The 18,857-nt window shown below is 32.2% G+C and overlaps 1 protein-coding gene across 2 annotated transcripts in view; it reads left to right on the forward strand.

The window, feature by feature from the left end:
* RNF180 (ring finger protein 180) overlaps positions 1-16,888 on the forward strand; it is a 103,055-nt gene extending 86,167 nt beyond the window's left edge. For both annotated transcript variants that reach the window (XM_037530026.2, XM_037530027.2), the window contains exons 6-7: positions 543-668; positions 15,846-16,888. In XM_037530026.2, the coding sequence (XP_037385923.1) occupies positions 543-668; positions 15,846-16,045 (326 nt within the window). In that variant the 3' untranslated portion in view covers positions 16,046-16,888. The remainder of the gene's footprint in view (positions 1-542; positions 669-15,845) is intronic.
* Positions 16,889-18,857: the final 1,969 nt, after the last annotated feature.

Genomic DNA, 18,857 nt, shown 5'->3' on the forward strand with positions numbered 1-18,857 from the left:
AATTTAGTTTTACATTTTAAAAGTTTTACATTTTAAAGCTTCTTCAAATCATAGCATTAGACTCAGTAAATGCTCTACTTATCACATATAGAATTAAAAAGGTTATGAAGTAAACATGTCTAAAGTGTGTTTTTCCTTTTCATTATCACTCCTGAACCCTGACCACACTCTGACTTTCCTGTTACTATGCTTATACATAATTCCTCTTTTTTTGCCTATATGCTTTTTTCATCTTTTAATCCTCAGTCTTCTTGAGGGCAAGGATTATGGCTTTTTCATCACTGTGTCCTCCATATCTGGTATCGTGTCTGTCATAGAAGCTATTCAGTAGATGTCTGTTCTATGTGTATGTACATCAAGTTACTTCAAATGTGAATATGAGGGAATTATGTTTGCTTGAGTTAAAAAAACGATTGAATCTCCTTTTGTCGTCAGCCTTAAAGAGATCTGAATTTATTCTCAGAACACTGTGATAATCATTTTTCATTTTCTTACCATTTTATTCAATTGAATACATTAAAATACTATTTTCTTTTCTTTAGAACTTAACAATGCCACAAAAACATTCTTTGCTAAAGAATATTTGAAAATAAAACAAAGCTTTCAGAAATCCAACTCTGCAAAATGGCCTCTACCAAGCTGCAGAAAAGCATTCCATCTTTTTGGAGGTAAGGCAACAAATGCAAAAAAGAATAAAAAAGAAGTCTGGTAACTTTCACCAAAGTCTCTCCTTAAAGCTCTTTTCTCTGTGTCTTAAAAATGGAAATAGATTTCTGTATTGATCAATTTTAAGTAAGGATTTTACTAAGTATCCTTGTTGAAAACTTCAGGTATGCATATGAAAAAAAATGAGACCGGGGCCTCCCTGGTGGCACAAGGGGTTTAGACGCCGCGATATAAAGCTATCCGCAGGCACTGCAGCACAAGTTTGATCCCTGTCCAGGGAGGAATCCACATGGTGCAGCAGACCTCTTCTGTCTTGCCTGCTGTTCCCCTTAGCAGTACATTTCAGTCAATCCTCCTGTTTGGTTCTCTACTCTGTCTCTGGTGAATCCCCTCACCCCCTGCACCTCTGGCCTGTACCCCAGTTCTTGTATGCAAAAATAAATAAATATTTTTAAAAAGAGAGAAAGAAATGAGACTATGATAAAAGCAAATTTGAGAGAAACGCATGATTAAGTTTACTTTGTTTTGCTTTTTGTAATTTTTAATATGTAGATAATTCAATTCATCTCAAAAGTAACAGATTTGATTTAAAAAACACTGGTATTTATAAAGATTCTAATACAATATCATAACTAAGTTAATATTTTACAGTTGTACAACAAGTTTAGGGCAAGTAGAAAGTGGAAGAACCTTGGTATAGAGAGTATCGCATATGTCTAATAAAATAGGAAAACCAGTTTTTGGGTCTAAGGTTGAACCTGTTATCTGACTGCAGGGACATCATGGAAAAAACTTCTGTTTCTCTTTTCTGAATTGTAAAATGGGAACAGTTGTATCTATGAATGTCATTGTTATGAGGATCAAATGAGCTAATGTGAAGTCACATTTTAAATAACTAATTGTGCTAATAGATATAAAGAATTATCAAAGTATGGAAAGTCAAGGTTATCTCTAATAACTTTTTCACCTTTGAGAGTTTGTTACTGTATAATGATTATCTTACAATATAAATATAAAATGTAATTTAGAATATATATACTAAATGTCATTTTAAATCTTTTTAAAGACGATAGTCTATCAGAACATGAACTACTGTGCAGTTTTAGTATTTACTCCTTATGTTATTATGAGCTTTGGTTGTAAAGGTTCAGATATGAGATCTTCAGGGATTACTGATCTCCCAGGAACAGAAAAAACACCTACATAAGATGACCAGTAAGATCAATACAGCAAAACCCATTATCCATAGATTTGGCATAGAAACATTTAAATTTTATTTATGTCACAAAATATAGTATGAAATCAAAATAAGAATACCTTAAAGGATTTCATGTCAAAGAAGAGAAAATTTATAATATGAATTATATGCTTTAAAATGTTCCTTTGTATCCTATCTTCTTCTCTACACCCAACTTTTTAAAAGAATGAAGCACCTTTCTGCTAACCCTGCAATTTCCTTTGTCTTTTTATATTCTCTCTCACTGAAGCTATAATTTAAACAGTTATTTCTATGTGATTTCCTTATTTGTCCTCCCCATAGAAGTTCCACAGATCTTAACTTTTTATAAGTATTTATGGAGGAGGTTCAAAGTAGTTTTATTATACAATCTAACTTAAGAAATGTATTACTATAAGGAGCTTAACAGTGCTGAGCTGTCAGGCTCAGCCAAAATGGAAAGAGTTAAGTCTTTAGTCTCTTGGTGAAGTGGTAGAAGCAAGAGTCTAAAACCAAAGGAACTGTTGGCTTCCCCTATTCCATTTTTCCTCATGCACCAGCACAGCTGTGGCTGTCTCTTACTGCTGAGGGAGCTCCAGATAAGAATCTGGCAATTCAGTGGTCCCTGGAGCATGTATGTTTGGGGAGAAAAGGGTGGGTGGAGACTAGGAATGGGAAGAGTTAGGAGTGGAAAAGTACTAGATATTAATTCAGAGTGGGGTCTCCCCTTTGTGCATGCAGTAGAGGTCTTGGTAAAGGCACCGATACAAGCCCTCAAAGCCTCAAATAAAGGACCTGGAACTACAGGTGCTGGGACTAGGAATGCAAATATACAAAAGAACTTCACTGTCCACAGGGACGGAGACCTTGGCCGCAACTCCTTTAGGGACTGTAATGTACTGACTATACATCAAGTTGGGTGTGAGGAGGGCAGCTCTCCCCTCAAGGCTTACAAGTAAGACTTATGTAATTGTCTATGATTAGGCCTGAAAAGTCATTCAGGATTTTAATCACAAACCAGATTTATTAATAACCAATATTATTAAGTACAGAAGCATCTTCTGTACTTCTTTTTGTTTACTTCTTGCTTCCATGAGGTTTGTATTTTTCATATCTTTATACTAGCTACTTATATATACTAAATGTTATTTAATCTTGCTTGTTTTGAACTTTTGCAGCAGTAACTGTTCTTCTGCATGTATATGTGTCCTTCTGCAGTTGCTTTGTCATTCTGTGTTTTTTCTTGAGTTCATTCATTTCAAGAAATGTAACCACATTCATTTTTATTTCTATACTATTGTACATTATGTGAATATGGCACAATTTATCCTATGCAAACAACTGAGTTGCTGCTTTTGTTATTATAAACAATGCTGTTGTAAATGTTCTTTTCATATCTCCTGGAGCTTAAGAATTCCTATAGGATAAGTGTCAGTGGAAAACTAGTGGGTCATAGGAAAAGCACATCTTTACCTTGATAACCTAAGCCAGATCATTTCCTTAAATGACTGTACTGATTAACCCCAGCATGTCATCACATTTGATATTTTCTGTCCTTTATATTTTTCCAGTCTAATAGGTATAAAATCATATTCCCTTAGAGTTTAATTTCCCTCACTCGAATTACTAACTTTACATATTGGCCATCGCATTTCTTCTTCAATGAAATGACTGCTTATAAGTTTTGTTCATTTTCCTATTTGGTTGTATTATTCTTGTTTATTTTTGAGAGTCTTAAAGTGTTTTCTGGTGACTGCTTTTTCTGTTGACTATGTGAATGGCATCTATCCTCTCCTAGTTATGGTGTTTCTCTTTATGATATCTTAAGTTCTGGCTGTTCATTTTCTTCATCATCTTTCCATCTATATGCCTTCAGAAATTTTTCTCTAATCCAGGGGCACACAGATATTTTCCTGTGCATTTTTCAATAGTTGTAAAGATTTCTGGGATTGATTCATGTTATTGTTTCCTATATTTTGGAAGGGGGGTGGTGGTTTTGGTGTGTTGTTTTGCTGTGTTGTAAGTAGGGATCCAATTACTTTGGGATTATTTCCTATTTAATTATTATTTTTTATTGAAAATAATTAGTTATTTCCCAAATGCTCCATAGTACTCATCTGGTATATTTTAAATTTTTATGTATGTGAGTCTATTTCTGAGAACTTTATTTGGTTCTATTGGTTTATTTGCTTATTCTTTTGTCAATTCCATACTGTGTTAATTACTACAGCTTTATACTAAATCTTGATACCCTCTTCCTTCAAACTTGTTTTAATGCAAGAGTGTCTTAGCTAAAAGCAAATTTTGGCTCTTTGCTCTTCCATGTAAATTTTAGCATTCTGCTGTGAAATTTTATGAAAAATGCCATGGGCTTGAGGAAGGGAGGTCCTACTCAATGTATGAGTCAGTTTGGAGACACCTGACACCTTACTCTGATAACATTCTCTATCTACAAACTGGTTTTTCTTTGATTTAGGTTTTCTAAATTTTTAGTATCTTATGATAAAGTTTTATAATTTTCTTTACAAATATATTATACATATTTTGGTTAGATTTATTCCTTTGTATTTGCTAAGTTTTTGTCCTCTTCTCAAATGCAGAGTTTTGCCAGTCCTACTTTCTGATTTATGGCATATCATCATTAGTAATTCAAACAGTCATTTTCTTTTTCCCCATATCCTACTTTCTATTATATTGGATTTATTTTATGTGTATCTCTTTTTTTTGGTATCCTTATATAATGTGTACTGTTGTTTTCTGCATTTTTTAATTTATGAAAATGATGTTTTATATTGTATTCTATTTTTTATTTCTTTCACCTAGCACTATACTTTTAGATTCATCTAGTTGATATATGTACCTCCACTCTTTGGTTCTCCTTAAAGCTTATTACAGTATGCATCTACCACCTTCCATCTGTACACAGACTAGAATACAGAATACCTTTAAATCTCTAAGTTAATTCTTAACTTTAATTAGTACTACTACTACTTGTACTACTTGTAGTAGTACTAATGAGTATCCTAGTTGCACCTAGTTGCACAGCGTGTAGACTCAGGAGCAGAACATCTAGGTCACAGAATATCAATATACTTAGCTTCACTAAATAATGCCAGCAGTTCTTGCAAATGGCCAGTATACATACTTATCAATAGTGCTTGAAAGTTGGAAAAACATACAACAATGGGAGAAGACCCAGTGTTGACAAAGAATAGGAATTAGGAACCCTTGTTATATCATGCCTGTATATCTGATGTCTAATAATTTGATATCACTTCAAATACTTTTTAGCCTTTAGAATACCAATTTTGTGACTGTTTTCTTCATTATTTTAAGAGGTTTCTATTTTCTAGGTTATCAGTTTTCCAGACTTTCTTACGTTTTCTAGATATTAACCCCTTAAGCCTTACAAATTTTTATTCCATTTTATCATCTGAATATTAAATTTTCCCATGGTATCCCTCATTGAAAGAAATTCTTAACTTTCACGTAATTAAATCTTTTTAAATTTTATTTGTGTTTTGAAGTTTTGTTTAAGAAATTCTTCCCCAACCCCAGGTCAGAAAGGTTTCCTTAGCTTCCATTATGCTAACTTTACAGTTTTACTTTTCTCATTGAGAGATTTAATCCAGAGTCTATCTCTTATGTTATAGAAAGTTATCTTTCTTCAAATAGCCCACTTTTTTGAAATTTATTTTAAATGATGCTTGGTCTTTTAAAGTATTTCCTAACTATTGTTGCACAGAAATGTTACTGGTTGAGATTTTGACCTGATACTTAGCAGCCTTCCTAAATGATCTTACTAAGTCCATTTATAGGGATTGGGGAGCATTCAGTGAAGACAATTATATCTGTATTATCTTCAAATAAGTACAACATATCTTTCTATCTAATATGTATGTTTTTTTTCCCTTGCTGTACTTCCTGAGTTAGGATATCTATTTGATGTTGAAGAGCAAAAGTGCAGCATCCCTGATTTTAAAAGGAATATTTGTAATATTTGCATTGAATAGAATGTGTTTTTGGTAGATACCCTTCATCAGGCTTTAAGGATTCCATTTGTTCCCAGTTTGCTGACATCTTTTTCTTACATGAATTATTAATTTTGTGAATTTTTTCCAGTATTTTTGAGGTGATCATAATGACTTTACTCTGTTAATGTATAATATTCGTAGATTGTGATAGATTTTCTAATGTTAACCTGCTGTTACACTTCTGCTTCTTTCGTACACTGCCAAATTTGGTTTGCCAATTCTTTGAATTCATTCAGCCATGAAGTTATTTTGTACTTACTAGAATAGACCCATTCTTTTTCATTCTACTAGGCATTGTCTTGGAGATAATGATGAGTGAGCAGATATGTTTTAATTTTCGTTCTTCTTACAAATATATACTTTGAATAATGGAAAGAGTTAACACTCCAGAGAAATGTGAGCTATCACTTTACATCTCTCATCAGGTGCTAATTCTTAGTTCCCTGAAATATCTACCATTTCCAGGTGTTGCATCCTCTGTTTATTAGTATCCAACTGACATGATTATCAATCATGATATTTCAGTTGATTCCCTAAAAAAACAATTTTACCTATTATGCAAACTAGCTTAGAAGTTATTTTTGACAAAAAAAAATTTTTTGACAAAAAATAAAAAGTTCTATATTGCTGATTATTTTTTCTAAATATAGTCAAGTCAAAAAATGGGAAAAAAACATTTAATGATTTAAATGACTTAAAATGCTGTATCTCCAAATATTGACTATTGTAAATAGTGCTGTAACAAACATAGGGTTATAGGTTTCCTTTCTTGTTTTTCTGACTGTAATAGAAATATGAAGCAGAAAGGCAAGTGTTTGAGACTTATTTATGACAAACCCCTTCATTTCTTGTGCATGATTTAGAAATTGCTTTATTTGGTCTGAAGGTGTTAGATTGATTCTGCATGTCTGAACATGCTCAGTATAAATAAAAGAATATCCACATGGAAAAGAGTGTTTTTCACTAATAGAAAACAAAACAGTACATGTTCCAACAACAGGAATTTGAATATAACCTAGAAATCTGCCTTCTCAGAAAGTTGGAGGTAAGTCAGAGATTTGAAATGTTCTGTAGGTGCTGCCTTTTAGAAGAACTTTTACATTTCCCCCAAAACTAGAATAATTTAGTTCACAAGACAGTATCTTTGAAAGGGCCTACAAATTCTAAAGTGTCTTTTTCTTTTCCAGTTACAGAATTAAGCCCTATTTTTGCTACAGGATTTACTCGTGAGTTTAAATTTTATTTCAGAGGATGACCCAGTAATAAGCCCTACATTAACATAAACTACTTTAAAAACAAGTAGTTATATACAATCCCACTAAATTGTAAAATCATAGATTCAGAAGAGTCAGAGAAGATACATAATTAACTTCTCCAACCAACACAGAATAGGCTCAACAATCACACCCAGAAATGAACTTGTACACTCTGCCTGTAACATGCAATGACAGGGAATTCACTACCTGAAAAAGTAAGCTTGTCCATTTTAACTACTCTATCAGAAAATTTCTATGCTGAATAAAATCTTACTTCTCACAGGTTTCTGTTATTGGTTCATTTTTACTCCATATGACCATTCTTCGAATATACAAGGATATGTTTGATTTTTTTTTTTTTGCAAATCTTCATTCCATATACTAAATTTCCACATTCCTTCAGCTATTTCTCATGAAAACTAGTTTCAGTGTCTTGATTGATCCAGAAATGCTGACAACAGAGTTACCCAAATCATGTCAATTACATTCTGATAAAATAATCTAAGGGTACAATGCCTAGAAAAAGAAAGAACTAAGATTGATAGACTTATCAGTGCAACTAGTACCTGTAACAGATTTGTAAAGTGCTAGATCTTGTTTCTGTAGATTGTTTGCATTCCTTTTATTGTTACCCAGGATGATTCTCATGTTGGGTCACTGAATCCATAGGCTGTTTAGAGCTGAATAGTTCAATTGGGCAGTAAACTCAAAATTAAGTTTATGGTCCAGATAAATTATAGAAATTGTAAATTTGGTCAAATATCTTCATTTCATAACTGGCATTTTTAAAATTACAAGTAGTGTTTTAGTCCCTCTCTCTTCCCCCCACCACACACATAGACACACACCCAAATCAATCCCCCTCATTATTTTTTTTCTATCTAGAACTTGTTTATTCCATATGAAGTTGGATATTGAAAATGCTATCTTGATTTAAAAATGTGTATATATGACAAGTGCATACATACACACATACTTTTAAAGTCCACCCTACCACAAGATCACTGAAATTTACAAATACAAATTCTCCAAATTCTCATGGTGGGAGAGGGAACACCATGTTGTCCTCACCTTGGCCCTGAGTTCACAGTTCTAATACTGTGCTTTCTCACCTAACCTAAAGAATAGATGGCACAAAATTAAAATGTTGGAACATGAAATAAGATAAGCAGGTACATGACACTAGATTTTTTTGAAGCTTCGGTTAAGAACGGCTAGGAAGGCAGTAAAGGAACTCAGGACAGCCAAACTCAAACTGAACTATCAGTGTCTAATAAATGGTATAAGTTAATTTTTAAAAATGCTTCAGAAATGTTCTGATGTTATACTGTTTAACCAATTTGTGACTCCTTGTTGGGGCAATGAGCAATATATGTACTCACTGTGAATCTTGCTGGGAAACTGGTCAATCTTGGGATAAAAATTCTAGATTAAGGATGTGGACCTTAAGAGAGGTAAAGGAAAACTTAACTCTATTTCTGAGACTTTGTCATCATGTTATCCCAGTTTTGTAATCACGCTGATGTTGTTCTCTTGTGGGTGATGAAGGATACTCATCCCTAGCACACTGAAGTGTGCAAGGGGTATAAAAATATACTAAGACTGAATCTGGGTCTGTGCAGTGGCTGCAGGTTATTATTTGTGATGTGTTGTCCTTTTATTCCAAATCATCAGAAAATGTGGAAAATTATAGATATCCACTATTCTGAGATATAGTGGCAAAAGAGGATGCAGAACTGTCCTCTCCTGGTTCAGCAGTGAAGAACAGCAATCTTGTTTGATCATCAGCTACAATCTTGTTTCATCATTGGCATTAGTATATGAGGAGGCCAAATTGGAGGGATGCATATGCCCTGATTCTGAGGACAATGAGGAAGAAAACCACAGAATCCTGGGGAATCCCAGGGGTAGACATTGGTCAAACTTATTTCTGACAATAACAGCAGTGGGGATTTCCTCTTCTGAGCAAAATATAAGTGATAGCAAGTGATGATTCTCAATGGCAGCATCTTGGGGGGGGGGTAACAATTATAAAATTCATACTTATAAATAAATCAGAGAGAGTTTTGTAAAATTAAAGAAGACTAAATGAGTTGAAATTCCAATATGGGGAATTTCCCCCAGGAAGTCTAATACTGCCAGCTATTTGCTTCACGAGAAGAATTTCCTGAGTCTGAGAATTATCAGGGGATTAATGTTGCCATAGGCTAAGAACTCAAGTAGGCATAAAGAAATCAGCAAGGTTTTGATAACTATATGGAGTGACATGTGAGATTGGAAAAAGAGTGCAAACCTATAGCCAAGTTTCCCCATATGACATATGCTGATACCAGTGCAATACAATAGGCTATGTAGTTAGCCCAAAAAGCAGAATGAAATCCCCTACAGCCTCATAGAATTTAGGCAGAAGTTCATAATATTGGGGGGGGGGTCTTAACACATTTCCCATATTGAAATATGAAGAGGATGGAGGGTAGTTGTCTGTGTGAAGGGTGCTCTCCGGGATCCTACAGTGCACAACAAGTGAACTCCTAAGTTCTTAACAACCCAAGTGCCCTGGTCCTGGCTCATTTTCCTGTGCAGGCAGTGAGCTTGCTCAATAGCCTCTTAGCTTGAAAGTAGCTCACTTACACAAATCTAGGCATTATTATCAGCCCTTCCTCTCAAAGACCTCCTATCAAAAAATCCAAATGAAATAAGCCAAATGAAATAACTGGTGAATTGTACCAAATATTTATAGAAACAACACCAATCTTTCTGTAAATCTTCAAAAAAACTGAAGAGAAGGGAACACTTCCTAATTCAGTATGAAAAGCTAAAGACATAAGAAAATTATAAACCAATATCCCTTATGAATATAGATGCACAAACCCTCAAAAAGTTCTATTAAAATGATTTCAATAGCATATTAAAAGAATTATACACTATGGTATTTTTGCAAGGAATACAGGGGTGGGTTAAGAGAAGAAAACCAATCTAATATACCATATTAATAAAATGAAGGGGAAAATCATCTTGATTGATGCGTAAAAGACATTTGACAAAATCAAGCACCCTTTCATGATAAACTTAGGATTAGATGGGAACATCCTCAACATGATAAATGGAATTTATGAAAAACTCATAACTAATATCAAACTCAGTTTGAAAGTCTGAAAGCTTTTCCCCTAAGATTATGAATATGACAAAGATGTCCTCTTTCACCACTGCTATTCAACATTGTGCTAGAAATTTTACCAGCGCAATTAGATAATAAACACAAATAAAAGGCATCCAAATTGGAAAGATGTAAATTAATCTCTGTTTACAAACAGCATATCTGATACATAGAAAATCCCAAAGAATCTATGAAAATTTTTACACCTAATAAACACATTAAGCAAAGTTATAGGTCATGAGATTAACACAAAAAATCATTGTGTTTATCACATTGGAATATTAAGAAAGTATAACTTCATCTGTAAGAATAAATAACTAGGACAACTTTTAACTAAGGATGTGAAAGACTTGCACTAAAAACAACATTGCTGAAAAAAAATTTTAAAGAACTAAAGTAGAAGGATAGCTCATTTTCATGAACTAGGAGACAATAGTGTTAAGATAGCAGTACAAACCAAAGCTAAGCTATCTATAGATTCAACAGAATTCCTATGAAAATTATAATAGCCATTTTTCATAGAAATGAAAAGCTTATCCTCATATTTGCATGGAACTTCAAGGGGGTCCTGAATAACCAAGACAATTTAAAAAAAAAGGACAACATTGTAGGATTCACACTTCCCATTTCAATACTACAAAGCTATCAAAACTTTGTGGTACTGATATAAGGAGAGACATATAAATCAACTGAATAAAGAGTCAGTATGTCTGTGATCAACTGGTTTTTTGACAAGGGTGTTAAATTCATTCAATCAGGAAAAAAAATTGACTCTTCAACAGATAGTCATGAAACAATTCAATTTCTACATGCAAAAGAATAAAGTTGAACTCTTCTCTCATACCATCTGCATTGAGTCCTCACTTAACATAATTGATAGACTATTAGAAACTGTGACATTAAGTGAAACAATTTATATGCTGAAAGCAGGTCCCAGAATAATACCATTTTGTTCAATGTCAGCCAGGGTGGTAGTGTTTTTTTTTTTCCTCATTAATATCATAACAAAACAACTTTGAATGAAACAGTGTTATTTAAGGACTTGCCATACAAAAATTAACTGCAAATTAATAGACTAATAACCTAAATATAAGGGTGAAAACTGTAAAACTCTTAGAAATAGAGGTCAGTCTCCTAATCAGTGGATTCTTAGGTATTATACCAAAAGCATGAGCAATACAATTTAACTTAATCAAAATGTAAAATTTTGTTATCAAAACAGTATCATGAAGGTGACAAGGCAACCTACATAAAAGGTGAAAATATTTGCAAAACATAACATCTGATAAGATTTAAATAGCCAGAATATATAAAGAACTCAGCAAGAAAACAAACATCTCAATTTAAAAATTGGCAACTGACTTGAATAGACATTGCTCAAAAAAAGATTACCAATAGGCACTAAGTACATATAAAGATGTTCAACATCATTAGGTAAATGAATGCAAGTCAAACCCACAGTGAAATTCACACCTACCAGGGTAACTATAATAAAAAAGAAAAAGAAATTGGCAAGAATGTGGAAAATTGTAATCCTTATATTTCGTTGATAGCAATGGAAAATGATGCATCCCACTATGAAACAAGTTTAGCGTTTCCTCCTCAGAAAGCTAAACACAGAATTATCATATGACTCAACAATTCTACTGGGAATATACCCAAAAGAATTAAAAACAGGGGCTAAAACAGATACTTGTGTGCTAATATTCATTGCGGCATTACTTACTACAGCCAAAAGATGAAAACAACCCAAATATCTATAAACAAATTAATGGATAAACAAACTGTAGTATATACATACAATGGAACATTATTTGGTCATAAAATGAAGTTCTGGTGCATGCTACCATATAAGTGAACACTGAAAACATTATATTAAGCAAAATAAGCAAGACAAAAATGGATGGATTTATATGATCCCATTTACATAAGGTGTCTAAAATGGGCAAAGTTACAGAGAAAGAAATTAGATTAGAGATAACCAAGGGCTGTAGAGAGTAGGAAAGTGAATTACTCTTTAATGACTGCAGAGTTCCTCCTTGTGGTGTGGTAATGAAAAAAATTTTGGGAGACAGGGTTTTGATTATATAACTTTGTTAATGTAATAAATGTCACTGAATTAAATACTAAGAGTGGTGAAAATGGCAACTTTCATGGTATATGTTTTACAACAATGAAAGTTTTCAAAGAAGGCAAAGCATTTAAAAATGTTTTCATTTTGCCTTATAACTTTATAAACTATACTGGAAATAAAGCAGGTATATAGAATGATAAATAATCTGTAAAATATTTAACTTACTCAATATAAAAAGTTAATGTTGTAGGATTAGTACATTTGACTCTGGAATCAAAGATATAGGAAAGATAAAATTTTAAATTCATTTTGCATTCACTTTTCAAGTATATTTAACAGAATAACTCTATACCTACTTGTGCCTATAAAAATATCACTCCACCTCTGCTAAGGCCTACTTATATCAATCAACTTTTGACACAACAAAATTATTATGTAATATGAAGAATACAGAGCAGTAAAACACTGTGCTTCAACCTTTTGTCTGTCCCATCACACATGAGGAATAGGATAAATTCCTTTGAAATACTGATCTCAGGGCTCTCTAAATTAACCTCTAAAGAATATTTTTCATAAGAACTGCAAAATATATCTCAAATATATTCATAATAACATTTACTGCTGAAAATACATTTAAGAGGCCTAATTTGGGATATTCTCAAAAAAATATGCTCATTATTCTAGTCTCTAAAGTCTATCCTTGTTTATAAGCACTTGTACATCCTGTTAACAAGCACATTTTGAGTACCCTATAAGCACTGTTCAAATTGCTTACTGCAAAAATTAATAATTGTTGACAGTCCTTCTGACTCTGAAAGAATCTTCAAAATAACAGAGCCTATTCCATGGTGTTTAATGCTGAACATAAATTTAAGCCATATTCTGTAGGGAAAAAAATAGCCTTTTCTAGGAGACGAGAGAAATACTTCAGAGCTAAAACTTTTTCCAAAACAGAATTTAAGAGGAGGCAGAAGTACCTGTTTAAGATTCTGGAATGCTGGTTTTCTTTCTATTCTTTCTAAATCTGATGACTTGAAGATTTTCTTCACAGTTCCTTCTCACTCTTTGATATCACACAATGAATTTCTTCAAGAAGTTTTTATCTTTTCTTCTATTTCATTAGGGAAAATAAGTCATAGTCAACTTTCATGATTATCACCCTTTAACAGTTTTGTAAGTTACTTCATCTATCAGAATTCATAGTAACACTAATGAAAGAATTTCTCCCTGAACCCCCAAGTGCTCTCCATCATCCAAAACTCTGGGACCTTGGAAACAGATTAACGTCTGCCTAGTACATTGCTAGGTTTTATGAAGGAAGAAGAAAGATTGCTCAGCATCTCAAACCATTATGTTCTACCCAGAAGTAACACACTCACAGATTTAAAAAAAAAAAAGAAAACCATGTGAACATCTCAGTAAATACACAAAACTATTTTGATTTGACCAAATAATCAGTTTCATATTGGCACAAAAAATCAAATTTTATGAGTTCTTGAAGGGTATGATTTTCACCTCACTATGCTTTTTTCCCCACAATAATATATGGCCAAAAATGTATGAACTATGTGTCTGTATTGTGTTCTTTAAAATAACATAGTTATCAACATTACCTTGATTTTTAAAAATGCACTACAAATAAAATAGCATAATTAAAAATGTACTAATAGTATTGGATACTCTTTAAACCATATATTAATTCCAAACTAATTCTCAGTTTATCGTGAATAAGAGGTTGTGATTAGGTGTGAATAAAATTTAGTTCCTGGTACAGAATCTTCTCACTCAACAGAGTTGAAAAGTCCTTTCAGAGTTGAGAAATCCTTCACATTTTTTGGAACCAAAAAAACCCTAATAACCAAAACAATTTTGAGGAAGAACAGAGACTCATCATAGGTCCTGGTTTCAAATTGTATTGCAAAACTACAGTAATCAAAACTGATGGTACTGCCATAAAAACAGATACATAGAACAGTGAGACAAAACAGAGAGCTCAACAATAAATTCACAAATATACAATTAATCAATTTTGAATAAGGATGCTTAAATGGGGAAAGGATAGTTTCTTCAGTAAATGGTACTGAAGAAATGGACTGCCACATGCAGAAGAATAAAATCAGACTCCTATCTTTAAAAATTAAAAAATATGTATTTAAAATGGAAAATCAAAAAATCAATGCAAAGTGTATATGCAAGACTTAAACATAAAACCTGAAGCCATAAAACTCTAGGATAAAATGCAGGGGGTTGAGTCTTTGACATGGACCTTTGCAATGATTTTTTTTTTTTTTTTGGATATTACTGCAAAAACTCAGGTAACAAAAGCAAAAATAAACAAATGGGACTATATCAAACTCAGAAGCTCTGACTAGCAAATAATCAACAAAATAAAAAGGCAACCCACAGGAAAATGTTTGCAAATTATATATTAGATAAGAGGTTAATATCAAAATAGATTAGGAATTCCTATAACTCAGTAGCAAAAAAATCAAATAATTTTAAATTGGTTAATTGATTTTACAATGGGCAAAGGACATAAAGACATTCCCATAGAATTTCATTTCACTATACCAAATCATCATGTTTTATACCTTAAGTATATAAAATTTGTATTTAAAAAAATACATAACATACATAAACAGTAACTTAGGATCATTCATATTGATCAAGTAAGTCTGACATTAAATAGCCAATACTTGTGCCCAGTTGTGACCACAAGCAGAATAAGCAGCCTGAGCTACAACATGATACTAAATATTACTCAATTGTTAAAATGTGTTAACCAGATTCTCTTTCAAGCTTGAGCTTCACAGAACCTTTATCACTGGAGTTAATGGCAAATATCAGAATTAGATCTTTTCTACTCAGTTTAATGTAGTGACCTGTCTCACTAACATTAATCAGCATAGAAATACCTAAAGTAGGAAAAAATACCTAAAATAGGTAAAAGATTAAGTAAAAAGCTAAAAATTGAAAAAGCAGGAGAGATTTTTCTTATAGAATTTCTCTGAAATAACAGCAAATTTCTCAGTATTTAAGGTACAGGGAGTGATAGAAACTACAAATTTATAGTAACTGTTACAACAGTTCTAAAAATAAAATGAATAAATTTAGAAAATGTTGTGTGAAACACAATTCTTTTGAGTGATCAGATGGTATAGATGAGAAATCTGGGACCCAAAGAAATCAAGTAACTTGCCCCCCAAAGTTAGAGAACATGGATAGTATCCTTACTCCATAGTCCAGGCTTTTTGCTGTTTTTACTGCCTGGACCCTTTAAACCCTTAACTGAGAGACTTCTGATAATTGCTTATCATTGAAAAGTCTGGAACCCAATATATGAATCAGTGAAGTCAAAATATGGCGCCTGTGTTCAAAATATGGTTTTATGAGCACTTACCTGAATTTAATGAGCTTTAACATAATGTGTTCATACATCTAGGTTTCCACAGACGAGCAGCTCCAGTTACAAGAAGACAATTCCCACATGGTGCACACAGAATGGATTATCTACACTTTGAGGATGATAGCCGTGGATGGTGGTTTGACATGGATATGGTGATCATTTATATTTATTCAGTGAACTGGGTCATTGGATTCATTGTTTTCTGCTTTCTTTGCTACTTTTTCTTTCCGTTTTAGGAATTTTCATACCTTGCTACAGTGGAATAATCATAATGATGTAGATAGCATTTACTGAAACATTTATTAAATATCCTTTGAAGTTTTTATAATGTTGCATTATATAAATTGTTGGTGTTTATAGAAAGTCTAAGGATCATGGGCTTATTTATTAATGTCTTTCGTGTAACAAACTAATTATTCAAGAACTTTGTTCTGTCTAGCACTTAGCAGCAATGCACTATTAATTTCTAATTTCTTGGTTTATGATTTGTGGACTCTAATTTTGCAAATGTCACTTTTATATTTACCCTGACTGTAAAGACTGAGGTTTTCCTCTCTATTTAAAAATAGTAAAAATGCAAAATGAAGTGATAATCTAGATAGATAGAATCTTTATTGATAAACTATTTAGCCAATCACTACTTATTCTCAGGCAAATTATATGCATTAAAGATAGTCCATGTTCTCTGGGAACTAATCTGGCAGGGTATATTCAGTTTGTAATTATGTCTTGTTCTATTACCAAGAAAGTTTACTATCATTTTTTAACAGATCTGTAATAGCTATAGTGCAGCATTTTTAATTATTACAAGAACAGTGTATCAAATACAAAAATAACTGAAACTAATAACCACCAGTACACATTTAGAGAAATGTATTAACACTTTCAAATTGCAGGATTACTCACCCAAAGAAATGAAACATTTACTGATTTTGTAATCTAAAAGAGCAGTGCATGTTCAAAATGTAATTCATTGATTTAACTAGGAGAGTGTCAAATATATTGTAAATGTGCAATAAAGAATGGCTTTTAAATTTTTTCACTGTTATTAAATGATTTAATTACATGTGGAATGAAGAATTACTGGAAGTAAATTTATGGATTATAGAAAGAAAATCCGACATATATTTTCATTATTATAGTAATCCTTGGCATTAGTTTTTCCCTTATTAAAAAAAAAAAGAAAGAAAATCCGAATTATCCTAGGGAGGAGAGGAAATGGAGCAAATACCCTAATTTTAAAAGTGAGAAAACTAAAGTCCAAAGAAATAAGCTTATTTATTTCAGTCACTTAAATGGTCTTTGTGTAACACTAAAACAGGTTTAGATTTTAAACTACTCATTCAACATTCCTGTGATGCAATAAGCATATTTTTACATAAGGAGGTAAAATTCTCATGGCACTAAAAATACTACCACCATCCAAACAAATTAGGATGGAACAGGCTTCAGCATTCATTGTTGAATTCTGTTTGCTAAGATCTTATTGAAAATTTTTGCATCTATGTTCATCAGGGATCTAAGTCTGTAGTTTTATGGTCAATGAAATAAATATTTGTTATCAATTTTGGCATTGATTAGTTTTCTTAACACTTAAAATGATACAGACGATACCTACTTAAGAAATTTGAATCACAGTGTAATTTCTTGTATTATTTTATAAAAGTAATTGTTTTATCAGTAAATCAGCCCTAAAATAGTGCTCTTAATCATTTTTCCAGTTATACTTTTTAGATACAGCATGCCTTTTCATATCAACAAGGGGGAAAAGTAGCCTCATTTTATTTAGTTATGATTTTGTATAATAGTACCATAAATAGATTAATCTAGCCAATAAATCATAATGTTTAGCCGGAGTACCACTGAGCTATATCTCTGATCATAGCCCTTAGAATATCACACCAAAGTATCCTTAAGCCCATCAAAAGGCTCTTTAATAGATTTACTTCAAAAAAAATTTTTTAACTTTTATGTGTATGATATGGTACACACATTAATGGTCTTACAGATTAATTATAGACTTTTCAACTACAATTTAATAAAATAATGTTTACATAGGGCTATTTTTGATGTGATATAAACTTTTTTTTTAATATTTTGAAGTCTTTTCAATGCTTACAGTACAGGCACTAAAATACAGCAAATGCTACCATGTTTTTCTTTCCAAATATATTAACAGGTAGTCTGTGCCTAAGCTGTTTTAAGAAAATCTACCTTTTAAATTTTTAATTCAAATATATTTTCTCACAGAAAAAAAGGTATTTGGATTCTCAAATTAATCCACAAAATTCTTTATAAATCGCTATACTGTATTAAAGGCACATCACTAATGTATTGGGGTGTCAGAAAAGTCATGATGCATTTTTTTTCTTTGAAAAACACATCAAAAAAATGTATCATGACTTTTCCGACAAACCAATAATTTTTCAACCACACTTAACTCCCATCTAGAGCATGAGTTTTCCAATTTATAGCTCCAGTCACCTGGAATACATTTATATCACTCAGCAGTCACACTCTGTATATAATAGCATGGTGGACAGAGGAACATTCTCCTTGTAGCCACCTGAATGTGAAAAAATACACTTATATAACAGAAAGAGGCTTAGAATAGCACAGTAAAAGAGATGTGTATAATATGAACCACATACACAATTTTATATATCCTAATAGTCACATATAAAAGCAAAAAGAAACCAGTTAATTTAAATTTTAACCCAGTATATTAAAAAATGTTGCCATTTTAACATATAATCAATATAAAATCAATTTTAGAATTAGTAATGAGATATTTACTGTCTTATCTCATATCACTCCTTCAAATCCAGTGTTTATTGCGCACAGCACATCTCAGTTTGAAGTAGACACATTTCAAGTGCTCAGCAGGCACATGTGGTTAGTATCTGTCACTGTATTTGGACAGCGCAGGCTTTTATCAATGGGTTTGATAAAAGAAGGAAAATCACTACATGTAAAATATTATAAAGAATTTATTGTAGGAATTGAACCATATACAATTGAAGAGCTGGGGAAGTTTAGGTCTAAAAA

This window comes from Talpa occidentalis, unplaced genomic scaffold, assembly GCF_014898055.3.
Source record: "Talpa occidentalis isolate TD23 unplaced genomic scaffold, MPIMG_talOcc4v2.1 talOcc4.6, whole genome shotgun sequence".
NCBI lineage: Eukaryota > Metazoa > Chordata > Mammalia > Eulipotyphla > Talpidae > Talpa > Talpa occidentalis.